Source organism: Pelodiscus sinensis, chromosome 1 (assembly GCF_052426305.1).
Source record: "Pelodiscus sinensis isolate ZL-2025 chromosome 1, ASM5242630v1, whole genome shotgun sequence".
Classification (NCBI taxonomy): Eukaryota; Metazoa; Chordata; order Testudines; family Trionychidae; genus Pelodiscus; species Pelodiscus sinensis.
In genome coordinates this window covers 146321365-146349127 of record NC_143052.1, presented here as the reverse complement: position 1 = coordinate 146349127, position 27763 = coordinate 146321365, and the positions used below count along the sequence as shown (strand labels likewise).

At 47.1% G+C, this 27763-nt stretch overlaps 1 protein-coding gene across 2 annotated transcripts in view; it reads left to right on the top strand.

Annotated features, from left to right (window-relative positions):
* The first annotated feature begins 11635 nt into the window (after positions 1–11635).
* Positions 11636–27763, top strand: part of SIDT1 (SID1 transmembrane family member 1) — an 81283-nt gene continuing 65155 nt past the window's right edge. Inside the window, exon 1 of one of the 2 annotated variants that reach the window (XR_012897137.2) lies at positions 11636–12070. Coding sequence is in view for 1 of the 2 variants with exons in the window: in XM_006132924.5 (XP_006132986.3) it covers positions 11900–12070 (171 nt within the window). In the remaining variant the exon portion in view is untranslated. The remainder of the gene's footprint in view (positions 12071–27763) is intronic. The other variant, XM_006132924.5, reaches the window with a different exon arrangement.

Sequence of the window (27763 nt, the reverse complement as noted above, 5' to 3'; positions counted from 1 at the left end):
CAGGTGGGCCTTTGGGTCCTCATGGATTCTCTCTTTCCCTACTCCAATGGGTAGGCACAAGGGAGATTGGGGACTCACCACCATAAGAACTAAGTGGTAGTGGCTAAAGCTTACCTTATTCTTCAATACTGGCCTTCTAATTTCTTTATTTTACTTCCAATCCAATTAGCTTCTGGTCCAAACATCAGGTTAGGTCTACAGAGCTGGACAGATCCTTCAAACTATTTAGGATCAATTGATTAGCTTGGCTGGTGTGTAGGCCTTTACGGGCACTGGATATTACTGCATTTACAAGTCTGGATTCTCATACAATTTCTGGGCTATGACATAAGTGTTGCTGATAGGGTTACCAGGCTCAAACCAATCTGTGATGGTATCTGCTAAGCCTTGTCATTGCCTAATCAGGCATTTGCCAATTTGATTAACCAGTCTAGCACACAGCTGGTCTGTACCAGTGTGGAACATCATCAAGGTAAGGATCAGTGACAGTTGTCCTTGTTCTGGAACAGGGGCCTGTTCAGGGCATGGTGCACAACTGGGAGGCTCCATTTTGTCCTTAAAGTCCTTGTTGATGATATCCAAATGAGGGCAAGTTAGCAATGGCCATTAAAACAAAACTAGTCTGGTGGGAAGGAGCTAGTACTGTCTCCCATCCTTCTGTTCACGTAATGTACTCCTTGCTTCCTTCCAGTTCTTTTTGTTCACCTGTGGAGACATTGTTAACATTCTCCTAGCCTAAACAATTTTCTATTCACAACATTTGCAATACGTATTACAATTAAGACACACAAGACAAACTTGGACAGAACACAAACACATGTCATGACACAGAACCATGGCATTTTGTTGTTGTTTTTCTTCAACTGGCGCCAGCGCTTTCTGATGATCTGAAAGACAAGAAAACATTTCTCCCCCCCCATCGGGGTGGCCTATTATAACTTAAAATACTGCCTAAGATCTGCAAGGGGAACAGGTTACAGCTAGTTCCTTACCATTTTCATGTGCGAGTGAGCTGCAACTTTCTGAGAACAAGAGCGCTTCATCGGTACTCGTGACCTTCCACTCCCTTGAATTACCTTAGAGTTGCTAGCCCTCCCCAACAGTGGCATGGTTCAGTTTCCCTCTTGTATTGCAGACCGGGCTCTTTTTTTTTCCTCTTATGATCTGTCTTGATCCTGCTAAATTACTTTTCTTAATTACACAGATTTGTCTAGCATTAATTTGGTAAGGAGAGTGGGCTTTCTAATTAGCCCCCACACTTCCTAATTCTTTTCAGTATATGATTTTCATAACATCCAGGCTGCAGCAGTTGAGTTATGCTGCTGGCTCTGGGGTGAATCACTTGCTCATGTTCTGTAAGGAGATTTATGTTGCAGAATGTGTCTCCTTGTTAAGGCAGATTTAGTTTTTAGTGATTACATCTTCACATTCAATTTCTACTGGTTGACTTCTGGGTGGCTTTTAAGTTACCTTCCCCCACGCCCTCAAGCCAATTATAACGGCGTGTGAGGGAAAGGTTTTAACTGTTTGTTATGTTTTTTCCTCTGGATGGCCCCCACTCATATGTTGTGAAACATCTTTGGGTTGCCTGCGTTTCTAGCCGTAGAGGCTGTCATTTTCTATTTGCTAAGAAGGGCTTGAGAATTTCCTGAAGTTGCTTAGATTCGATCCTTGCTCAAAGCCCGCATTCCCTTTTCAATCTCATAGCTTAGGAAGGTGCATATTTGGGCCTTCTCTTGTGAAACTTTATATCCCTTCTTCCCTAGGGCATTCAACAGGGGCTCCGTTGCCCTTTTTCCCTTTTGCATATCAGGACTGGTAATCAACAAATCATCAATATACTGGAGGAGAGCTACCTCAGGGTGCTGCCCCCTCCAGTCTTCTAAGTCTTTTTGCAATGTCATCCCAAAAATATGGGGGGATGACACAAAACCCTGGGGCAACACAGTCCACAACAGCTGGGTTTTGTGATGGGTGTCCGGGTCTTCCCATTCACAAGCAAATAATTTCCAACTATCTTTGTGTAAAGGTATAGAAAAGAAAGCATCTTTCAAGTCTAATACCATAAACACTGTTGTGTCTGCTGGAATTTGTGTTAAGATAGTGTGTGGGTTGGGGACCATAGGATGGTCTACAAGAACTTTCTTATTTATTGCCCGTAAGTCTTGCACGAGTCTATAAGAGACGCTATCCAGTTTTGGCATCCCTAAAATAGGAGTGTTGAAGGGAGAGGAACTTTCTACTACCTAGCCATATCTTTTGAATTGTTCGATTAATGGCTTTAAGCCTATCCAGGTGGCTCTTTTTTCTCTCAGGGGATATTGCTTTACACCCACAGAGCCTTCTCCTTCAATGAGAGGAATTCTTACTGGAGTCACAAACTTTGCTCGGGCAGGGGTCTCATCTGCCCATACACATGGATTGACTCCTTCTAAGACCTCAGTCCCTTTTGTCTCTAACAGCATTTCAGCTGCACAGAGAGCCATCTGGTAATTTGAGCCCTGTTTCACCGGCAGCTGCACTACATTCTGATCACTACGGAAGAAAATTTCAGCTTGCAGCTTAATTAGCATATCTCGCCCTAGCAGGGCAACTGGGCATGCAGATGAAACAACAAAGGCATGCTCTAACATAATTTTTTTCTAATCTTTGTGAGGAGGGGTCTACATACGGGTAGCCTGCTTCTCTTTCCCTCAATTCCTTCTATCGTCACATGCTTTCCACTTTCTTTAGCTGAAGGGGGTTTTATGGGGATCATAGAGAACGTGGCTCCAATATCCACCAGAGCCTCATAGTCCCTGTCACCCACCCTTATTTTTACCATGGGATCCTTTCGAGCTTTAGCTCGTAGGGTAGTGGCCTTAGATTCCCGTCCCCTTCAACTAGATTCCTCTCCGGAGGATTCTGCCCGCATCTGGCGGTTCTCCGGTTGTCTTTTCTTCCCCTTTGCCTTCAATTTTTGGGCAGTCTCTCTTCCAATGTCCTTTTTCCCCATCAGTGCACACATTCATCAACTGCTACCCGTCCCTTTCCTTTCTGAGGGGGCCCCTTATGGTCCGGCCTCTGGTTGCTGGAGAGTGCTGCAGCCAGCACTGCCATTTGCTTCTGCGCTCTCTTATCTTCCCTCCTCTATTACTTCTCTAAGGGGGTACTGATGGTATGATGATCCCAGATCTGATGGGCCTTTTCGCAAGAAGTATTTTTTTGCCCGAATTGAGTAGTCCACCCTGTTGGCTCAGCCCCCCTCACTTCAGCCTCTGCAGGGGGGGCTGAAGTGAATCCAGGACCAGCAGGAGTCTGATAAGGGGGGGGTAACTTTTCAGATGTAAGTTCACTTATGATTTCAGAGTTACTGTTTCCTCCTGAAGTGGCAGGAGAGGAACAATTCTCATTCTCTCTAATAGGGCTAGACCCTCCTGAAGAAGAAGGGGTTTTCCTCTTCTTTCCATAGGACTCAAATTCCTCATCACTAGAGGGAGCCAGTATTTCAGGGCTTTTACCTCTCAAGGTCTTTGCCTTTGCAGCCATGACCTTACACACACCCATACTACATTTTAATATCCATTTTGGTCGATCCTGGACGTGGAATAACCAACAATCAATATATGGGAAGTGATCCCACTGTCCATCCCGCGTCACAACGCTACGTGTTAGGGATACCAGGTTTACATCAAAGGAGCCCGTATCTGGCCATCCGACACCAAAAGTAGGCCACTCAAGTTGACAAAATTTAATTAACTCATCTTTTGCCATTTTTACTCTATAGTCACTTTTAAAATTACTAAAATTCTGTAACATGCATCCCCAATGGGGTTGCGGAGTTTTCTATCCGGGAACTTCCCGAACCCATATCTATCTATTTATATATATTGCGCGCGCACACACACACACACACACAGTCAACAAGCTTTTATCGCGGCTCCGTGTGTCGATGGAATGACACCACACCAGCTTTTAGCGTCCGAACTCAGAGAGGGTCCAGCGCTTGGCTGCCTCACTAGAGACACCGGTGTGCCCTTGTGGAGCCGTGACACTTAAGACGGGCCTATTAGACAGCAACAAATATAGACAAACAGGGGGCTTGGAGACTCGCTGGGTCACGAGGTTCGGCTGACCCCCCTTGCAATCAAGAAATCCTGGTCATCGGGTTTCCCCTTGCAGGATTCTTGGGGCGGCTGGAGTCAGCTTAAGTCTCAGACCTGGTCAGCGACAGTTATGCTTACACACAAACCTGTGGTTTCACAATTTAGGTTTCCAACAAATCATTTAAAACAAAGAACAAGAGTACTCCTACTAAAAACAAAAGCAATCCACTGGAGTTTTCCTAACTCCTCCTAACTTCCCCACGCAACCCACGGGTTCATGGTGTTCCTTCTGGGGCTTACAGAGGTTTCTACCATTTTGGGAGCGACCCAATTCCACAATATTGTGTTCTTTCCAATGTTCAGACCTATGTGCTGAACGCAACGCCCCCGGGGGACAAACAAATACTCAGACCTATATGCTGAGTGCAAACTTACAGATCAATATCTGCTAGAACACAGGAATAGGTATACTCACTCCGTCTATACCCCGGCGCCTTCCTCTTTTCTTCGGACCTGACAGCCTCGTGTGACTCATTCAATAGAGACTCCTTTAACTTTCCGGATGTCCCGACTCACGCTTTCGGTGCCGTGACGGACTCAAACAGTCCGGTGCGCACTTCACGGTCACCTACGGCGAATCTTGTCGTCCGACTCCGGAGTAGTCCAAGGGATGTCCCTTCGTGGTCGCCAATTTGTTGCATAAATTGCAAGGTTTCGTCCCCTTGGAGGCTAGTCTGATTTACCCCAAGAAGAGAGTCACACTTTCAGGCTGGGTCCAACTCAAGTTTATTGGTTGCAACCACGGTACGGCTAAGGAACTCAATGTTCAAATCAGAGCCGACCCCCAACATCTCATAGGCAGGGGTTTTTATAGGGTTCACATCTTTCCTGGTTTAGGTGCCTTAACATGATAGGTTACTTCATCTTTGACATTTAGCATTCCTATAGGTCAGGTTAATTTTCCAAATGAGGTTAAATACAGTGCCTACTTGCTGAACAATGGGCAAGCCATACTTCCCTTTTTCCTTTCCTGCTTGAGCCGGTCACAAGTTTAAAGGATGTGGAATCTATCCATATCTCCACTTAACAGAAGACTGGTTTCACTTCCCCTCGTCTCCTTATTATAAGTTATTACCTGTGACAGGCCTTGACCTTTGTCATGTCTTACTCCTATACAAATAGCAAATATATCTAAGCATTAGCAATGTATGTATATTGTACGTGCCCCTCATAGGGGAATCAATGGCTCCGGGGGATTTGACTTCCCTTTTACACATCAATATGAGAGGATCTTGCCTCCTGCTATGAATTCTGTTACGCTTGGTGTAAACTAATGAATATACTCTGAATTTCCAAAATTAGAATGTTATTGTGTGCAAAGAAACAGGCAACAAAATTAAAGCGCAAACCAAAGCCTTTTCCCAACACTGTAAGAGGGTGAACCATAACTTAAACTCCAAGTAAAAATAGAAGCAATCAGTGAACATGTATTTTCATGTATGTAAAACCTACTGCAATGTAATAGGTTGTGGCTACTTATACACAGCCCTTTAGCTTTCCCAGGTTGGTGTATGTATAGACAAAGGTTCTTGGTATATAGGGGTAGGAGTCAACATTCCCTCTAAATTTTCTTTGTATTGAGGAGGGGTGCTACAAATATACTGACCACTTCAATTTTATTCTTTGGCAACAGAGAATGTGAATGTTGTAACACTTTCATTAAACCACTAAATAAAGAAAAATGTCTGGGAACACTGATTTAATTGGTGAAGTATATATTGTGTGTATATTCTCCTAAAATCAATGTATTTATTAAAAACCACACATTTACAGAAAATATTAAATAAAAACAAACATATTAAATCTCGTGCATGGCAGATACTATACATGTATCTACAATGTAGTAGGCTTCATATTTAATTAACATGATTTACTCGTTATTCAGCTGGAAATTTCTCTCATTTGTCTTTGTCAGTTGTCCAGTGGTGGTAAATTTTGTCAAGGTTGATAGCTCCATTTGCTGTGGGGAAATATTTCATTCTTACAGGATGGTCATGTGGTTAACCTCTTGTCTATTGCAAGACTTACTTTTGATCTGACACATTAAACTAAACTCACGTTCACAGTCAGCGCTCAAGGCTTGAAAAGTGCCTTGAAAAGGCTATCGACAAACTGAGCCTTGCCTGTAAACTGATTTTCTTGCAGCATGTTAGTTACCAATGACAGTAACTGCTCTTATTGCATCCACTTTCATTTTTTCCATAATGATAAATTCCCCTTGAGGGTACTGTGCTGTAATCAAATTCAGAAGAAATCAGTGCTTCAATATCAAATACAGGCTATTCTTGCAGCTCATTTTCTGGAAATCAACAGTCTAAATGTTCATAGAGTTCTGTAATAAAATGGAGAACACCTGTTGTATTAATAGTATTGGCAAGCGATGCCATTTGTTCCTTCACTTTCTCACTACAAAGAGTTTTTTTCTCCAAGACACTGTGAGCAAAATATTGCAATTTTGGCCTTAGTATAGCTAAATGCTTCAGTGGTGGTGAGATAATATCTCTCAGAAACTTGGTATGGCTGAGACAATTTCCCTGAAATATCATGGAGCACAGTTAGTGAAGTATAGTACTGGGGATTTGTAAACGTCATGAGAAAATACTTGGCTACAGGATCATTATTCTTATTCACATCCACAATATGGAGTCTACTGTTACATCGAGATTTTGCAGACTGGCATTTACAGAGCTTGGAATGCAGTATCTGGGAAAGAGTTTGGGGGAAGAAGGGGGATGTGACAAAGAACTGGTATGCAGGAGAGGGTATAGGGATTTGGGTTGTGACTTAGGGCAGGAGGGATTGTGACCTGGGGCAGGGAATTGGGGTGCAGGGTTTAGGAGGGGTAATGGGAGCAGGAGAGGGGGCCAGAGTGTTCGGGTTATGTGGGGTAGGGGGGCAGGAGTGAGCTGGGCAGAGGGTTGGAGGAGGGAGGGGCTAGGGTTCCAAAGGCAGGCTCTGGCCAGGAAATGCTTACCTTGGTGTCTCCCAGCCAGTTGCCCAGTAGATTCCCTGCGTTCCATGCCCTGGCGTGCCACTCAGAGCAGCTGGCTGCAGTGGACTGCCTGTTCTTCGAACAGGCAGCTCCCATTGACCAGAAACCTCCCAATGGGAGCTGCAAGATTGTGCTGGAGACAGAGGCAGTGTGTGAAGCCTCTCCCTCTCTCCCCCCAGACTCGCAGTTGTTCACAGACAAACAGGGCCCTGCAGCCAGCTTTTCTGAGTAGTGGACAGGGGCAGTGGCAGAGCAGGCAGAGAGCCAGATTCAGTTTGCAGACTACATTTTGTCCAGCACTGGTCTACGCTTAAATTTCACTCCTTCCAACATACCTGCCCTCCTACACCAACTTAATGACTCCATCTTTACGAGTGACATATAGTCAGTGTCAATGTAGTTAGGTCAACACAAGTATGAGTGTAGAGTAGACGCTGTGCTGTTTATGTTGACTGGCTTTCAGGAGCCATCTCAAATGCCCCACACTGACAGTACAATCGATAAAAGTGCTCCTGCTGAAGACAGACACTACCAACACAAGAAGCAAAGCACAGACTGGCACAAGCGAGGTAATTAATGTGCTGGCTGTATGTCGATGTAAGTTAGATCAATTGTATTTTGTAGAATAGTGATAGAAATGTAGCCATGTTAGTCTGGGGTAGTTGAAGCAAAATGCAGGACAATGTAGCACTTTAAAGACTAACAAGATGGTTTATTAGATGATGAGCTTTCGTGGGCCAGACCCACTTCCTCAGATCAAATAGTGGAAGAAAGTAGTCACAACCATATATACCAAAGGATACAATTAAAAAAAATGAACAAATATGAAAAGGACAAATCACATTGCAGAACAGGAGGGGGATGCAGGGGGGGGGGGAGGAAGGAAGGTAAGTGTCTGTGAATTGATGATATTAGAGGTAGGGAGAGTGGGATGTTTGTGAGTTAATGGTATTAGAGGTGATAATTGGGGAAACTGTCTTGGTAATGGGTGAGATAGTTCAAATGTTTGTTAAGTCCTTGTTGGCAAGTGTCGAATTTTAACATGAATGACAGTTCAGAGGATTCCCTTTCAAGTGCAGATGTAAAAGGTCTTTGTAGCAGAATGCAGGTGGTTAAGTCATTCAGAGAGTGTCCTTTCTGGTTAAAATGGCAAGAAACTGTTTTCTCTTTGTGATCTTGTCTGATATCTGTTTTGTGGGCATTAATCCTTTGGCGAAGTGTCTGAGATGTTTGTCCAATGTACATAGCAGACGGACACTTTCGGCACATGATAGCATAGATTATATTTCTGGATGTGCAGGAATATGTGTTCTTGATCTTATAACTCACTTGGTTAGGTCCAATAATGGTATCAGCAGAATGAATATGTGGACAAAGCTGGCAACGGGGTTTGTTGCAAGGGAAGGTACCAGGGTTGGTATTAGTGTGGTATGTCCTGTGGTGGTTGGTAAGAATCATCTTGAGGTTAGGTGGTTGTCTATAGGAGACTATGGGTCTGTCTCCCAGAGCCTCTTTGAGTATGGTATCCTGTTCCAATATAGGCTGTAGTTTATTGATAATGTGTTGGACAGGTTTAAGTTGGGGGTTGTAGGTGATGACAAGTGGTGTTCTATTGTTGGTTTTCTTGGGTCTGTCTTGAAGTAGATGGTTTCTAGGTATTCGTCTGGCTCTTTCAATTTGCTTTTTTATTTCTCTGGGTGGGTAGTTGAGATTTATAAATGCTTGGTAGAGATCTTGAAGCTTCTGGTCTCTGTCAGTGGGATTAGAGCAGATGCGGTTGTATCGAAGGGCTTGGCTATAGATGATGGATCGCGTGGTGTGTTCTGGATGGGAGCTGGATGCATGTAGGTAACTGTATGAGTCGGTGGGTTTTCTGTAGAGAGTGGTGTCTAATTTTCCATTGTTGATTTGTAGTGTAGACACATCCTTACACATTTTAGAGAGCCAAGTAGGGGCATAAACCACTTTGTGAATCTGGCCCAAAGTAACTTTCAATAATTTTTATCTTTATTGTTTCTTAATCAAGTTCTGTCACAGTTAGTCAGCAAATTATCCTCAAGAAGTGTGTATGTGCCAAGTGTGACGTTCCAAAGAAGAGCAAGAAGGGTTAAACAAGATTGCTCTAAAACACAAACCTGTTTTTCCCCTGCTTGGATAACTAAATAAGTTTATGTCAAAAGGAAAATCTGAGACCATTTTAAGCATGCAAAAGTAGGGCTTTAGAATGGAATACCCAACAGGATATTAACTGTGATATTGCTCTTGTCATGCAGGAAACCTCATGCTTTGCTGGCCTAAGAATTGCAGGAGTAACACCGCAGGACAATGTAGCACTTTAAAGACTAACAAGACTATCTTGTTAGTCTTTAAAGTGCTACATTGTCCTGCATTTTGCTTCAACTACCCCAGACTAACATGGCTACATTTCTATCACTAGGAGTAACACTGATTTTGTAGGAGGTTGTATTTGCATGGTTACATCTGGCTCCATTGACAAGTTATCCCAGCATAATTGCATATGACAACTTGCTTCTTTTTTAATTATGCCTTTGCCATGGGGGTGAACTTTGCTTTTAATTTACAAACTTGCCTGATTTCTAAGTTAACATTTGTCAAAACTCCAATTAAGAGCTGCTAGAGAAGTATAAGGTATGATCAATTAAATGATAAAGTTGCTCCAAATGTTGGGGTTGGGGTTGAGTGAAAATGTAAAATAATGTAGTCAAATCATTTATTTTCCCTCCTGTTTTAGTACTGGCTCTGATGTACTCCTAAATCGCTTGGGTGTGGCTGAGCTCAAATTGTTTCTTCTTTTAAGGCTCTGAATCAGAACGAAAATCACCACAAAGAGCTAATGTAGCTTAGATCTTTCTCCTCAGCAGAAGCAAGCCCGTGAAACGTTAAAAATGCTAACCCAGAGCTCTGCTGGCTCTCAAATGGAGGGATGTGCCTATTGGTCTATAGCAGAGCCACTCAACATGTAGCCCTTGGCGGGATCCTTTGAAATGGCCTCCACTGGGAACATGTTCCACAACACATGTTCTCTCAGGCAGGGTGAGCATTGAAAGATGCAAGTGTATGGGCTGGCTGGAACAGAGGGGTACAGGGTTTTGACATTTCCAGCCCCTAGGGAGGAGGTGCTGGGAGTGCCAGCGCCTCGTGCTCAGAGCCTAAGAAGTGCAGACTGGCTCACACTGGCCACGTTTGGGTCCCTGCTGTGGCTTGAGGCTTCATCTTTGTATTCATGCCCCTCAGTGTGAACGAAGCTATTTGCGTATATATTGCATATATATTTGCAAATCTATGCAACCACACTTAAGTTGCACCCTGCATGTGCTGTGAGTATCATTGTGGCCCCTGGGACTTCCAAAGTTGAGTAGCCCTGCTCTATAGACTAACAAAACATGTAGATGGTATCATGAGCTTTTGTGGGCACAGCCCACTTCTTCAGATGATGGCTGTTATGATTAGAGGATAAGGAAACTGGAAATAAATAGGAGAGGGGGAGGGAGGAAAGAAACAGAACATCTTTCTTTCCCCCTTCCCTCCCCTTCCCCTCTCCTATTTATTTCCAGTTTCCCTATCCTCTAATCATAACAGCCATCATCTGAAGAAGTGGGCTGTGCCCACAAAAGCTCGTGATACCATTTACATGTTTTGTTAATCTATAAAGTGCTACCAGACCAATTGCTTGCTTTTTTTTTTGTAACAGACTAACTCAGCTACCCCCTGAAGCTCCTGCTCTATAGGGTCAGGAAACCAGCTGTTCTCTGTAAAGTACAAGGCGCCCCGGATGGGTAAGAATGGCGCTAGGTACTAGCGCGGACACCGAGCACAGCCTACCTCACAGCGCAGGGAAACCAGATTGCGTTGATGAACTGATTTCCAACCTGGCTAAATCAAGGCCGGCCGGCAGCAGCAGCAGCAGAGACGGAAGGGCAGCCTTTCAGCCCAGTGAATATGTTATATGTCCATACACGTGATAACACCTCGGATTTCACTCCTACAGTCACTGGGCTGCGCGGTTACAGGCAGGTCTGGTTGTCTGCACTTTCCCGGTGCCTGCGCCAGGATCCCGGCAGGAAAGAGGTGCTTGGCGCTGGAACAATTCGTGGCGTGGGGGAGCTGAGATATACCCAACTGTGTATCATGGAACCGCTCCAAGCCAAGGGTGCTGCAGCCCCCCCACCCCTAGTTCCGGGGCACCTCTGGGTGCCGGCTGTAAATAAAGCCTCCGATGGGGTCAGACAAGGTGCGCTGAGCGCTGTTTTCAGTCCAAGCTCTCCCGAAGGGCGATCCCCGGGGGAAGCCCCTGGGAGGCCGGTGGGGGAGAAGGAATAGAAATGTTCGCAGCGAGGCCCAGAGCTTGGGCTCCTCTTCCCTGCCGGGAAGGGGAGGGGGGGCGAGATCGGGGCTCAGGGGCTGCCTAACTGCAGCGCCCTCCCCCCCCCGCTTCTCCACTTCCCACGCAGGATTTTTTGCCTGGCCTTTTACACATCGCAGGGAAGGCGGCGCGGGGCGGGCGCAGGGCAGAAGCGCGTCGCGCCCCTGGCGGGCAGGAAATGCAGGCGAGGGGAGAAAGCGCCGCCCGGCAGCGGTATCAATATTTCAGCGGCGAGTCACCAGCAGCAGCCGCCGCGGCTGGCGAGTGCGGCAGGGGATGGGGCAGCCGAGCGCCCGGCGCGTAGCTCTCGCCCGCCCGCGGCTCCGGGTTGCTTAAAAGGGAGCCTGGCGCTGCACCGCCCGCCGCGGCGCGGGCACCATGAGCGGCCCCGCGGGCTTAGCCTGGCTCTGCGCCTTGCCCTGGCTCCTGGGCGCCACAGCCCCAGCCACCCCCGCCACAGCGGCGGATTTCGACCGGGTCTACGTGGGGACGGTGAACATCAACCGCGAGGAGATCTACTCCTTCCGCTACTCCAGCAAGCCGGGCCAGGTAAGGCTCCGCAGCTCTAGGGAGCCCAGCTGCGAGGCTTGATGATCTCCAGCTGGGGCGGGCTACCCCTCCAGCCAGGCAGGGAATGCTGCCCCCCAGGCTTTGCTTCCCCCCCCCCCCAGCAATGCAGGGTTTGCCTGGGCGCCAAGCCCCACACCTTGCATTAGCTTCCCAGCCCTGCAGGAGGTGTAGGGCTTCTCTTGTCCCTCCCTCCTCTTTTCCTGGGGATTTTAGGGTGATGTAACTATATCCTCCCCCCCAGTGTCCACCTGCAGCTCTGAGCCTTTTCCATGGCTCCTTCTCAGCCCCTGAATTTCCCAACATGAAAGAAACCCCCTCCCCCATTCATCTGGGCAGGAGGAAGGAAGTGGCAGCCTTTAATTGCATAGATTGGTGCTAATAAGGTCACATCAGCTGAGATGAGAGTTATTCCCAGGCCATTTTCTAGGCAATTTGCCCCTTTTGCCCAACTTCCCCATGGTTAAGGGCCATAGTCAAATTCCATAATTAACAGGGCCAACACCTCTAGATGCCCTCAAATCCTTTTGTAAGTTATCTTTTCATACTTTAGTTTGATGTCTAAGATCAGCATTCTCTTCTGAGATGTGGGACCACAGATGTAAGAGTCTCAGTTGCAAATTATTTAGGTGACTGGGGGAGGGCGGGGAGGTCGACTGATAGAGGTTTGCTTAGTTTTGGTGGTAGTGGGAGGAAACCTATTCTAGCCTAGGTTTTTTTTTTTCTGCATTACCCTCACCTACAAGATCTAAATATTGAGTCTTTTCCCATTATCCTAGTTCTGTATGAATGATTCCCTATGTTAATATAGTACCTTTACATTCTAATGCTGTCGTTTTTAGCTTGTGGCCCATGGATACCTGGGGACCCCACAGACTATGTCTAAGGTGTCCCTGAAAGGTTGCTGTTACCATAGAACATTGATTTTTTTTTTCAGCCTGTGGACCCCTTAGGTCCACAGACTAAGCCTAAGATTTCCAAAGGGGTTTGCATCCTCCATTTGAAATGTTTTATGGGTTGGTAAATGGGGGGGGGGGGGGGGAGGTGAAAACCGCCATCCTACAGCATACCCGTATGGACAGACTTGTTCTGCATAACTGAAGGAAGGATAGGGGATGTTTTTGGAAGCTATATTTTTAATGCTCTCTAATAAGACCAAAAATGAGTGACTGGATGCTAACAAGAAAAACTGGATTTTTTTAAAATAAATTGACCTCTGGTTATAGGGCTGCCAACTCGATTGGACTGGATGGACAAGACTCCATTGCTGCAAATGGTGCCTGGTCCTACCACGTTGGCAACCCTACCTTTGGAATATAAAATAACCTGGCACTTTATGGATTTTCCTTTCTTTCTTCCTCTCCCTTGCCCCCCCTGTTATGTAATGCAATAGATTCATCATTAAGGCTTGAATGCTGTTTCAGTTTTTTGTTGATGTTCATGATCTAATCAGGTTTTGCTTTCCTGGTTCATGGAAGAACTGGACTGAGAATAGTGATAGAGCCGTGTTAGTCTGGGGTAGCTGAAGCAAAATGCAGGACAATGTAGCACTTTAAAGACTAACAAGATGGTTTATTAGATGATGAGCTTTCGTGGGCTAGACCCACTTCCTCAGATCAAATAGTGGAAGAAAGTAGTCACAACCATATATACCAAAGGATACAATTTAAAAAAATGAACAAATATGAAAAGGACAAATCACATTGCAGAACAGGAGGGGGATGCGGGGGGGGGGGGGGGCGGCGGGGGAGGAAGGAAGGTAAGTGTCTGTGAATTGATGATATTAGAGGTAGGGAGAGTGGGATGTTTGTGAGTTAATGGTATTAGTTTCCCCAATTATCACCTCTATCTTGGTAATGGGTGAGATAGTTCAAATGTTTGTTGAGTCCTTTTTGGAAAGTGTCGAATTTTAACATGAATGACTGAGAAGGCTGAGTATATGCATAAGCAATAAGTGTTATTGTAGGGTCTTTTGCTAATCTGTTAAATGAGTTATGCTTCCCAAGGTGATTTGGTATAGGGATGTAAGCGACTACTTGTGTAGTTGACTACCCAATAAGCCTAAGCTTATTAGGTTGTCAAGTCACTGCTCGACAACTCGCTTCCCCCTCACCCTTGTTGCCTCTGTATCAGAGGTGGGGTAGGGTGGGGGGGAAGCAGGAGCTGATGTGTGTGGGGGGGGAGGAGGGGGAGCCAGCTTAAAAGCCAGTTCCCCCCAGCATCGTCTCTACAGTGCAGGATGGAGGGCAGGGGAGGCAGAGCTGCAGGGGAGACTCGGCATGAGCCAGGACTCAGCAATCCCAGCTCACGCCAGGTCCCAGATAGCTGTGGCTCTGCTTTTTAAATGTAGTAAGAGCCTGGCAGCTCTCCTACTACATTTAAAAGGCAGAGCTACTGTAGGGGAGCTACCAGTCTCTTACCACATTTAAAAAGCAGAACTGCAGGGGTCAGGTACCTGGTGTGAGCCGGGACTGCTGAGGCCTGGCTTGTTCTGGGTCCCGGACCAGAAGGCTCTGCAGTTTAAATGTAGTGGGAGCCAGGTTGCCTGCATGCCCAACTCCTACTATGTTTAAACTGCAGAGCTGCAGCTTATCGACTAATCGTGTATTCGATACAAATTGTGTTGAGTACATGATTAGTCATTTACCTGCTTCTTAACATCCTTTATTTGGTATTATGCTGCTGAAGGCTATATAAGGGCATTGCTAGTTAAGTAAACTCTGGCGAGTGAGGGGTCTGTTACTAGAGAAAACAAATGTAGTGATTTTTTTTTTAAATTCTTATAATTGAATTAACTTCTAACATGTCCTAAAGGCATTCAGTTCTTTACATCCTTTAAAAACAGGTCGATGGACAGGCATGATGATCAGGGGAGGCAAGCAGCCTCTGTTATCTCCCAGATGTTTAACATAGTCTGTCTGGTACATCCCACACCTGTCTTCTATTTTCATGCCATTTCAAGACTTTAAAGGCTCCAGAAAATAAGATTTAGCAAGTTCCAAGCTCCATTGCAGCTGTGTTCCAAAATCCCTGTCTCACTACCTCATCAGACTTTATCACAAAGACTTTTGCACGGAAGTTAAAGCTGCTGGGAACACCTGACATTCAGTAAGATGGAGAACTCTGGATACTTGAGTAACTGAAGTCAAGCTTCATTTTAATTCTTTTAAATGAATAAGTTCTTCAAACATAGCCCAGGATGCACCTGCCGGGGGAGGGGGGGACATGTTGCTGACTCCTGATGGGAATGCCAGTCTGTGGGGAGGAAAGTAATTTTGACAACTTCATTATGTTAGAAACCATCTAGAATGAGAAGGACCCAGACTGAACCCAGCACAGTTTCTATTGAGTTTGGATTTATTCAGCCAGGACCTCTACAACTTCTATCTTCAATTAGCGGTGTCAGTATCCACCCAAGAAACTCTGGCTCATTAGGGCCAAGTGGCATCAGGGATGTGTTTTCCCAGATGGTGGAGATATAACTAGCAGCAGAGGCAGTAGGGTTCTTGCGCACCCTTGGGTGTACATGTGCCTGCATTTGGTCACTGTTCCTAACCGGGACAACAGCACAGAGTCTGAGGGAAGCTGAGATAGTGACTGTACTTAGTTGGCAGAAGTAAAGCACAGGAAGGCAGGAGCTTAGAAGAACAGCCCTTCTCTTTTTCCAGTACAACTCCTGAAAAAATTACCCTGCTGTTACAGCACTGGACAGGAACCAATGGATGATTGGTGTGACTGAAAAAATGCCTGCACATGCCTTTGTAAAATAGAAAAAACAACAATCCTGAAATTCTTACACTGACACACAAAGGGGGACATGATCCTTGCCCTGAGGAGCTTCCAAAATTGTTAGCTGGCTGGAAGGCTAATTTCCTCATCCGAAGAAAAAAACAAAACCTTAAATTAAGTTTACGGTGCTGCAAGACCATTAAAGTGGGTTGTGCCCAGGAAAGCTCCTGATACTATTTATGCTTTTGTTAGCCTCGAAGGTGCTGCAGGTCCATTAGTGTTTTGGTTTTTTTTTAAGTTACAGCCTAAAATGGCTACCCCTCTGAGGCTACGTCTACACTATCAGTTTTGCTGGAAGAGGCAATGCAAGTGAAGCATGGATTAGCATTTTCTTGCACTTCATTTGCATAATCTCTTCTGATCTATTTTTGCGCAAAAACAAGCAGTGTGGATGTTTCCTTTTTGTGCAAAAACCCTCTTTTTGTGCAAAGCCTTATGCCTCAAAAAAAGGAGGTCTAACGATCTTGGGTAAAAAGGTTTTTTTACGCAAAAAGGAAACGTCCACACTGCTTGTTTTTGCACAAAAGCCCCTTGTGCAAAAATGGATCGGAAGAGATTATGCAAATGAAGCACGAGAAAATGCTAATCCATGAGGAAAAACTTGCCAGCTGTCTACACTGGCCACTTGAATTTCCGCAAGAACACTGACGATCTCATTTAAGAAATCAGTGCTTCTTGCAGAAATACTGTGCTGCTCCCATTCGGGCAAAAGTCCTTTTGCGCAAAAGCTTTTGCGCAAAAGGGCCAGTGTAGATAGCTCAGATTTGTTTTGCACAAAAAAGCCCCAATCGCAAAAATGGCAATGGGGGCTTTTTTGCGCAAAAATGCATCTAGGTTGGCACGGACGCTTTTCCGCAAAAAGTGCTTTTGTGGAAAAGCGTGTGCCAATCTAGATGCTCTTTTCCACAAATGCTTTTAACAGAAAACTTTTCCGTTAAAAGCATTTGCGGAAAATCACGCCAGTCTAGATGTAGCCATAGTGTAGACATAGCCTGAGACTTTCCCTCTTCTGAGTTTTCTGTGTAGCCTTGCCAGCAGCTGTCTTGCTCCAACCGCGGGAAATCTGTCATTGTGGTCTCCCTGGAAGCACCCTGAAATTTGTTAACCTTGCTTCCTGCACAGCTGCTTGTTTAATGCAGAATTGTTAATAGGGTTTTATTAATTTTTACATTCTTACCCAAGTGCTTTCTGGCACAAATGCATTGAAATAACCAAGTTAGCTGCGTGCCCTGCCAAACCCATATGGGCAATCTGGTAAGCAAACATCCTAATGAGGTTCTTACTGGGGACCCCAGGGTTTGGATGCAGGTAAATGTAGCACACTGATTCTCATGTTACCCACACCCTCTGTATTAAACCATTTCCCTGTGTGAATCTTGGACTAGGGGTGCAGCTTTTGCAGGGTGTACTTATCCATATGGATGGGCCAGATGGAGTATCCGAGTTAGTTTTACTAAGTCCTAGTCAATTTTACTCTGCTGGCCAAACAGGGAGAGCTCTGTGCAGTTGGTGAGAGAACCTACTCCCCTTCCTCCTCAACACAAGGATGTGGCGCTGGCAGAAATATGCCACAGTTTGAAGGAATCCAAGAGAGCTACCTTCTCCATCCCATAAACTCAGTCTCCCAAACTGCATGAATTGTATTGTAGGTGCATCTGGTTTCTCTGTGTGGAGCTTTGACTGCATTCTTGCAAAGATTAACCCCGCACAGCACAGTCTCTTGGGTGCAAGGGATAACAAGCTAGAACAGCAATCACAAACTCCCCGTTTGACAGATCTTAGACCAAGTGCACACATGCATGAAATAGAAGCTCGGTGATGCATCTGGCCCATCATATGTGACTCAGATTGCTGGATGTAATGGCTGGAGAAATCCACCAAAGCACAGCCGGACTCACTAATTACCAAAATCATGAGCAGCTGTTTTAGAGCAGGCAGCTTACTGGCTGTACTCCTCCTAAGGTGGGCTAGTCTCAGGGTGCTCAGGAAACCAAGACTCTGTGCTAATGATATCGCAAACTACTGCTCTGTCTCCAGCTTCCCTTTCCTGGGCAAACTGATTGGATGCTGAACACTCCCACTTTACAATGGTCTGTTAGCATCTGAAACCCTCCACAATAAAGGCCTGGCCCGGCCCACAACACAGGGATGGTCATAGCAGGATTAGTGGATACAGGTCTATCCTGGGGGAGGGGCAGCAAAGGGGGCAACTGCCCCATGGTCCAATAATTCAGAAGGGCCTGAGGCTTCTGGGTGTTGGAGTTGCAGCAGTGGCTGGAGTTCCAGGTCCTTGAATTCAGCGGTTCCCAAACTTTTGGTGGATGGGTAACATTTTATTTGCATATTCATTATGCAAATGATGAATATGTAAAAACCAATACTGGTCTGCCAAAAGCCCAGCCCCCACATCCAGCCCCAATCCCTAGAGCCCCCCCATCCCTCCACTACCCCCCAGTGCAAGCCACTGACCCCAGAGTCCCCTGCACCCAACCCCCCAGAGCCTCCCCCACTTTTTTTTTTTTTTTTTTTTTTTTTTTTTTGGCCTCCGTCGGTCGGTTGACCATGGATGACGTATCCTAGTTCTCGTCTTGGTTCGTGTCGAATTGTCTGGGACAGCGTCGGGGACAGCGTCGTTGGTGGCTGAAAAGGCCAATCCGGGACAGGCATTCTTTGCCGCAGAAGTCGCAGCTATAGGTGGTTCCCTGGCTGTTGTTGTTGCGTAACTTCCTGCGGGCTCGCTTTTCTTCTGATGCACGCATCATGTTCGTTTCGCCTGACTTGAGCTGTGTGGTCAGGGTGCCCCTCCACTTTGGGCGGTCTGCTGCGAGGTCTTCCCAGGACTGCGTGTTTATGTCGATGGCTTTCATGTCCCTCTTCACGACATCTTTAAATCGCAGGTTCGGGAGCCCTGTGGTTCTCTTCCCAGATGCCAGTTCCCCGTAGAGGATGTCCTTTGGGATCCTCCCGTCCTCCATGCGGCATACATGGCCAAGCCAACGCAGGCGACGTTGTCGGAGCATGGTGTACATGCTGGGGAGGCCGGCTCGAGTCAGAACTTCGAGGTTGGAGACTTTGTCTTGCCAGGTAATACCCAGGATGTGGCGCAGACCTCGTAGATGGAAGGCGTTCAGTCTCCGCTCTTGTCTCGCGTATGTGGTCCATGTCTCGCTCCCGTACAGCAGGGTGCTGATGACGCAGGTGTTGTACACTGCCATCTTTGTTGCGGTTGTCGGCCTGGGGTTGGTCCACACTCGGGTTGTCAGGCGGGCTAAAGTAGAGGCTGCCTTCCCGATCCTCTTGTCGAGCTCAGCGTCAAGGGAGAGATTATCGGTGATGGTGGAGCCCAAGTACGTGAACTGGTGGACGACGTCAAGCTGGTAGTCGTCTACTGTGATGGCTGGTGGAGTGACAGTGTCCTGGCTTAGGACGTTTGTTTTTTTCAAACTGATAGTCAGCCCAAAGTCTTTGCAGGCCTTGGAAAAACGGCTCATCAGCAACTGTAATTCTTCCTGGGTGTGCCCCATACTAGCTCAGCCTCCAGAGCCCCCCAGCACTAGCCCTGCTCCTGGAGCCCCCAGTGCCTGCTCTGCCCCCTCCCCCCCAGCCCTGAGCTGCTGCTCGTGCTGCGACGGTTCTGGGGGCTGGAGCACACTGCCCAGCACCTCCCCTTCTGCTGGGGCTGTTGGGAGAGGCGTGTCCTGTCCCACCTTTCAGCCAACCAGCGCCGGGCAGTGGCAGGGTCTCCTCCTGGCTGCCGAAGAGCGCTTCCCTGAGCAGCAAGAAGGCATGCCTCTCCCAACAGCCGTGGCAAGAGCAGTATACTCCTGCCGTGGCCCCTAGAGCCACTGTGGCCTGGCAGCCAGAATCCGTGGCCCGGCAACTGGGAACCGCTGCCTTAACTCACTGCCGGAGCCCTGTGGCACAAGCCAGAGCCCCAGGTAGCGCTGAAGGGTTGGTGATGGGAGGAGGCTAGCCCCAGCCCTGCCCCTTATTCCCAAGGCCCTGCCCTTTCTGGGAGCATGGAGCCGCCCTCTCCCTGGCCTGGAGTTTCCATCTCCCTGTTGCTGTGGCTGTGAACAGAAGCCACACCTCAGGCCATGTCTGTACTTATCGTGCTGGAGACTGATCTTCTGGTGTTCAATTTAAGGGGTCTAATAAGGACCCGTTAAGTCCAACGCTGAAGGTGCCTCCATTTGACACTGGTCCTCTAATTTGCAAGGAGTAAGTCCTCCTGCTGTGGAGAGGGCACCAAGCTGGGCTTAAGGTACATTGACTCCAGCTATATATTTACCTAGTTGGAGTTGTGTGCCTTATCCTACACCCAGACCTGGCCTCAGTGACCTGGCAGTATATCCTGTCAGCAAGCTTTTGACAAAATGCTCAGAGGCCAGCTATCGGCTTGGGTCTCATTTGAAATCTGGCTTTCTGGTGGGTAGGTCACTGGAACAGGGGGAATGGTGCCGGGTACCCCACGACCCAGGTGTGTGCCCTAACCACTGGGCTAAAGAGTCACTCAAATGTTCTTTCTTTGGCCCTCTGGTTCTTTAAGTAGTTTAGTGGAACAGCTTCAGCAAGAGGGAGGGAGGGAGGCAGCCTTAGTTCAGTGGTTAGCACATGCACCTGGGAGGTGGGAGATGCTGGTTGAAACTGTCTTGCCCTATCCGGCAGAGAGGGTAATTGACCTAGGTCTCTCACCTCCTAGGTAAATGCTGTAGCCCCTGGGCTAAAAGTAATGAAGTAGGTACCACCTCCTCCAACCCCTCTGCTCTCTTTCTGTGTGGAATGAGGCAGGTACTGAACAAGTTTATTGTGACAAGGAGTTCACATACTTGCCTGGCTCTGGGAGAGGGGTTCCCAGACTATGGCTCCCAAACAAAGACAGGCACCTCCCTGCAGCTCAGACTTAGGTGGCTAGCTCCATGAGTGGGACAGGGCTTAGGATACAGCCCTCTCATCAGCATCTCCCATTGGCTAACTGTCTTTGGTGACTTGCATTCTGTGGTGCTGGTCGCTCCCCATTCATTGTTTAGGAGCAGAGGTGACTAGCACAGGCTGTATGAATTCATAGACTCATAGACTTTAAGGTCAGAAGGGACCATTATGATCATCTAGTCTGACCCCCTGTACAGTGCAGGCCACAGAATCTCACCCACCCCTCTTAGAATAATCCTCTCACCTATGTCTCAGATATTGAAGCCTTCCAATACTTTGAAGGCCCCAACATGCAGAGAGTCCTTCAGCTGTGATCTGTGCCCAATGCTACAGAGGAAGGCGAAAAACCTCCAGGGCCTCTGCCAATCTACCCTGGAGGAAAATTCCTTCCTGACCCCAAATATGGCGATCAGCTAAACCCTGAGCATGTGGGCAAGACTCACCAGCCAGACACCCAGAAAGTTCCCTATAGCAACTCCTATCATCCCTCCATTGACCTATTTCCAACTGGAAATGAATGGTCAATTAGTTACCAAGATCATGTTATTTCATCCAACCATCCCCTTATCATAGAATCAAAACTGGAAGAGACATCAGAAGGTCGTCAAGTCCAGCCCTCCGCTCTAGGCAGGACCAATCCCATCTAAATCAACCTGGCCAGGGCTTTGTCAAGCCGAGACTTAAACACCTCTAGGGATGGAGACTCCACTACTTCCCTAGGTAACCCATTCCAATGCTTCACTACCCTCCTAGTAAAATAGTTTTTCCTAATATCCAATCTGGACCTCTCCCACCACAACTTGAGACCATTGCTCCTTGTTCTGCCATCTGTCACTACTGAGAACAGCCTTTCTCCATCCTCTTTGGAACCTCCCTTCAGGAAGTTGAAGGCTGCTATCAAATCCCCCCTCACTCTTCGCTTCTGCAGACTAAACAGACCCAAGTCCCTCAGCCTCTCCTCGTAGGTCATATGCTCCAGACCCCTAATCATTTTGGTTGCCCTCCGCTGGACCCTCTCCAATGCGTCCGCATCCTTTTTGTAGTGGGGGGCCCAGAACTGGACACAGTACTCCAGATGTGGCCTCACCAAAGCCGAATAAAGGGGAATAATGACATCTCTGGATCTGCTGGCAATGCTCCTCTTAATGCATCCTAATATGCCATTAGCCTTCTTGGCTACAAGGGCACACTGTTGACTCATATCTAGCTTCTCATCCACTGTAACCCCCAGGTCCTTTTCTGCAGAATTGCACTGCTGCTAAGGCTGTTCCCCACTCTGGCACTTTGAGTGCAGAAGGTGGGGGGCCACAAGACACTTTAAAACAGCATTTCTCAACTTTTTTATAGAGTACCCTTTTCCAAAAAAGTTAAGTACCCCCTTTTATAAAAATGTACCCCCAGTACCTACAGTTTTCAGACACACTTTTTTTTTTTTTTTTTTTTTTAAACCATTGCAACACATTTGTTTAAACAACTTAATCGTAGCCTGGCGGGTGGTGAAATTTTTTAGGGTAGAAAGTAAAAAAAATAAAAAAATAAAGCGCTGTAAAACTTAAAACAAAAATACAGTTTTCTCCAAGTTGTGTTGACGTACCCCCAGACTTCTCTTGAGTACCCCTAAAGGTACTCGTACCACTGGTTGAGAAACACTGCTTTAAAATACCCTGTCACTAAAGGCTTCTGCTTAAACTCCTCAGGGTCACAGATTCCCTGGCCCTGAATGGTACCCGAAACATCTTCCTGGGTTCTCAGTGGTTTTTGTTACCACCCAAATGAAAAAACCTGTTTGAGAACCCAGGAAATGCACTAGGGAACTTCTTCTTGTGGGGTACCCCCAATTTCTTTAACTCTCTGTCTGAAGAGAGCTTAAGAAAACCCTGTAATTTTTTAATAGCTGACCTTACAGTCTTAGGAACATCACACAGGACCTCCTGACCTCTAGTACACAGGAATTAGATCATGGTCTTGGAAAGATGATTTTTATTAAGAAATCATACTCGGTTGCTAGGTGTTACAGAGAAACTGAGAATTTCTTCTCTGGGATTCAGTTTAAAATATACAGTGTACGGGGCCGGGGGTGGGTGTGGGTGTGTGTGTGTGTGTGTGTGTCTGTCAGTCACATGGACTCAGTACGGAGAAGTCCAACAAATCCAAAAATAAAGAAATAACCTGATCACATCTGACTAACCATTCCCTGTTCTACTCACATATCTGTTGTTCCACAGTTTAGTCCTTCCCTAGGCATGGATGTTGCTGAAACCTTTATGGCTTGGTTCCTGGCTCAATCCATGTCTCCCAGCACTGCTCTGGTCACACACACAATACAGCGGAGAGGTCACTGCTTCTAATTAAAAAACCCCACACTCTGTTTTCATTGGTTCTCCTGGTTTCCTACCAATACTTCCTGCTTCCCTACCATTCTTGTAGACTCTCTAGGACCCATTGTCTGTGGGTTTTAACCCTTACAGGCAATTTAGGATGTCCAGAAAAGGGTAACACTCCTCCCATCACATCAGCTTCCAGGTATAGTTTAGACTTTTTTTTTTCCCCAAGGGACTAAAAGTTAGGCATTGCAATGGTCAGCATGACAATATCTATGTCCCTTTATGAGTCCAGGCCCTTCACATTAAGAGTCTATGTAGATTAGCAATAGGAAACATCAATTTACAGAGTCGATAACGGGTAGAAATCCCATTAATCTTGGAGCTCCATATTTATTTTCCTTTCATGACTTCCTTCTCAGATTTGTCATTCAAAACAGTTGGGAGGGGGAAGAGGAGGAGAAATGTTATGAGCATCAGAGTGCAGAAGGTTCATTCGCTGCCACTACTGAGATTCAATTTAATTTAATTTAATTCAATTCAATTCTCCGGTTTCAGGTGCCTTTAAGCCTCCTTGGCCTGTCTCTGGTTCACCTCCAAACCGGTGTGATTCTGCAGCTTCTGTAGCAGAGTCTCTTGCCTGCTGAAATTTGTAGCTCAAACAGCTTCTGTGCCTGCCCGTTAGAGGTGTTCCCTGCCCAGTGGCTTGGCTTCATGCCCTCAGCTTGTCAGGCTCAGGACCAAGTATTGTCATGGGCTGAACTGACAGTGCTTGGAGGCATTGGAATGGGTGGCTGAGCGAGAGTGTGGTGGAGAGCGTTGCTGAGCCTTGATAGGCTACTGGAAATGTATTGAGGTGCTCCGACATCTTCCTTTCCTACGGTCTCATGTCAGATGCCTGCAGTGACCCACCTGAGAGCTCCTTCCTGTTGCACACACACCCATTCCCTGATTTTTCTCTTGAACTCCTCTTTCCAAAATAGCCCCCCTAGCACTTGGGGCTGGGCCAAACCAAGACTGGCATCAGAAACTACTGCAGCAAGCTTTCCACTTGGACAAGAGTTCAGTGCAGGCTATTGGCGATTGACGCCACGTTTGTCCCTTTAGTTCTGGGCATTTGCAGTTAGACAATCCCTTTCTTTCCTTGCCGAGAATGAATTTCAGACACTTGCCTGATATTGTTCCTAAGGAGATGGTGATAGAGTTAAACTGTCAATATTTATCTTTCCTCTCCTTTCATGACATGTTTTATGTGGTACTCAGAGATCTCACTCTTAGTCAGTTGCCTGGCTTCTCCACCCACCTTTGAACACAGAAAACGATCAGTAAATTAAAACAAGTGCATTGGGCCCCACGCTGGCTGGTGCTGCAGCCCTGAACACAGCAGATGCTCTGAGCCACGCAAGAGTGTAGAACAGAATTTTCCTAGTCAGTCCTGGCTCTGCTTTTTATTTTTACAGCAAGAAGCCTTTGAGCAGTTCCTCTGATATCACAGGCAAGTGATGCACAGGATTAAGGCTGCTTGGAAGTGTGGTAATCCCTGCCCCTAAGCAAGGAGTTGCCACGTTTTGGGCACCATGCATAGCCACGGGAAGTAGGGTATAGGAGGTGCTGTAGCCTCACCTCCAGGTTTTGCACCTGGCTTTCTCTCACCCAAGTATCAGACCCTACTGCTGACTTTCCATCAGCTCTGCTAGCCCATGGTCTTGTCAGCCCTGCCAGTCCCCTCCCCCTGGGGTTCTGCCTTCCTGGCAATGGCATCATTTCAGGAGGGCAGTGAGGGCTGCAGCTGTGCATACTGGGATGCTGTTTGCTCTTCTTCCCATTCCCCACCTGATCAGGGAGCAAGGGGAAAGTGCACAGCTTGTGTCACTCCTTTCACTCCCAGCTGGGAGTGAAGAGATACAGAGTGACACAAGCTATGCAGTTTCCCCTTGCTCCCTGTTCAGGAGGGGAACAGGAAGAAGAGCAAACAGCATCCCAGTATGCACGGCTTGTAGCCCCTACTGCTCTCCCAAAATGGTGCCTTTGTCCCTATAGGCCATGCAGCCTGCCATCCCCAAGGTCCAGGCCACTGGCCCTGTGGGCTCTGCTCAGAACCGTCCTTAGGATTTATGGGGCGCTATGAAATACTATTAAACTGGTGCTCTTATGCCCAATGGCAGAGGGACAATGGTTTTTGTTGTTGTTTAGAGATGTGATTTTTTTTTTTTATTATCTTCAGCAAGACCTAATGAAGTAGTTTTAAAGCAACGTTTTTAAATTAAGGTCCCACAGACTAACACAGTAAATTCAGACACAGACAGCACAGACCTGGGGTTGGAGAATGCCTGGCTCTTTCACAGGGTCAGTGTTTGCTAATAGCTGTGGCTGGCTTTTTCCCATTTATGTGAACTAGATCCTCTCTGGAGGAAGCAGAGGCAAAGAGCGGGTGGCTGGACATTAAGACCCAGGGGTGCTCCAAATTTTCAGGTGCCCTATGCAGCTGCACATTCTGCATGTGGGTGAGAATGGCTCTGCTGCTGCTCAGTGTTCTGCCACTGGCCTGGGGTTCCACAGCCGCTCCAGCGATGGCTCAGGTTGCCAACTTGACTGGGTGTAGTTTGCAGCAATGGTGTCTGGTTTGGAAGAGCTGGTGACCCTATGCGTGACACCCCTGTTCACCTCCTGTGAGACTGGGGCCAGAGAGCCCTGGGGGCAAAGGGTGAATCGAACTAGAATTAGGATAATGTTTGTTCTGCTGCTGCTTCTCTTGGTGCCACAGGGAAATGCTGCTGCCACTGCAGGGCTGCCATCCCCACTGGGGCCTTCTCCAGCATGAGGCCCTGAGGGCTGTGGAGAAGCTCTGCCCTTCCTGGTCCTTGTGCTGCAGGGAGGGAATAGCTTTTCCTACTGAGACCAGCAGCGCAGGTTAGACAAGGGTGTAGCTGGGAGCGGTCTGCGCTTCACAGGCGAGGTTCATGCTTCTGATGTTAGATAACAGCGTGAGGATTAATAATTTACTGACTTGCACAAGCGGCAGAGCTTAGAAATCTCTGCTTGCAGCCAAAACCTGGTCAGGAAGGGAGACAACGGTGCATGGGCTTCCCATTTGTCCAGGTTTGAACCAGACAGTCCCTTTTGTGGGATGATTTATCCCCCATCTGGTATTGAGACACTCCGTTGTGGGTTTGTCTGGCACTGGTCACCGGAATGCCAGTTTGAAGAGTACGCCCTTCTCCCCCACCTGGCATAACCCTATGCCCACCATGCCACCAGTGGGGCTGCAGGGGCATGCTCTACAAATTGGCATGCTCTGTATGGTGTGACCTCCTAGGCTCCAGGCACATCAGGTCCCACAGCAGAGATGGTTCTGCGTTCTTTCTGGAACATCTGGCTTTCTGGGTATGCAGGAGTGCTCACACTCATGGTGCGAGGGGCAGGTCCAGGATGGCTGGATTTTAAGCAGCACGCCAGCGAGCCAGGATTCTGGATGGAGCGTTCAGGCTGGCATCTGGGCTCAACCTGGAGGGTAGACTAAAATGTAAAAAGGATCTCAGCAATATACAGATAGAAACACAGACTGCGCATCTCTCTGGGTCTATAGCTCTCTCCTGACTCCAGCATTTCTTGGCTCAGACAGAGGAGGTTCTAATGACAACAGGCCTCCGCCTCAGATATGGCTTCTGAGCATGACCCTTGGTCTGTGTGCAGTTCCCTTCTGTGTGCCTCCCCTTCTACACCTGTGGCCAGGAGGAGATAATACTTGTGACATATCTGGCATTTCCTTAGCAAAGCTCTTTGGAACCCTTTGTGTCTGTGTATTGCACACACTTTATATGGCAGCCTCGTGTTCTCAAACTGTGGCCAAGGACCGCTGATGACTGCAGAGCTCTTCCTAGTGATTCAGGCAGCTCTGGCTGCCAAAACTGAAGCATCTGCCCTTGGGCAGCGACAGTCCCTGATAATGAGTCTGGTCTGAGTGTCTCTTGGAATTTCCTGGGGTGTTTTTGGCCAAGAAAGCTTATAACTCCTGTAAGCTCTTGCTTCAGGCCTTTCTTTTAAGGAAATTCACTTGTAATCAGATCTGTGCAGGGCATCAAACCTGGGGGCATCACAAACTCAAAAGGACAGAAGCAGTCAGCATAGTGAAGTGATGAGAGCTGGGGAGAATGCATAGAGCAGATGAAAACGTTACCATAAGTAGGCTGTTCCCATATGGGATATTACTAGCTACTCCTTACTATTTTTACGGTAGAACCCAAAGGCTCCAGTTGGGATCAGGCCTCTATTGGACTAAGTGCTGTACAGAGACCTGGACAGATGCACTCCCTGTGCCACAGAGCATCACGAGAGGACAAGTCACTGCTTTCAAAGCTCTTTCATGAGATGTAACAAACAGGAAGAAAGGAGAATGAAGGTGGCAATTTAAAAAAGTTTGTATCCTGACTCTGTGTCTCCAAATAAAAAATGGCTTTTTTGAGGTATAAATGTCAGCAAACAGTGCACATCCAGACTCCAGAGGTGCGCTGGCAGTGTTTTAAAATACAATAAAAGTAACAAAAGTGAAAGGTGAAATACGGCAACAGGGAACGATGCAATTCCAAGCCATCAGTGCCCAGTTTCCCATCTCTACCATTCTCTCAGTTTTGCA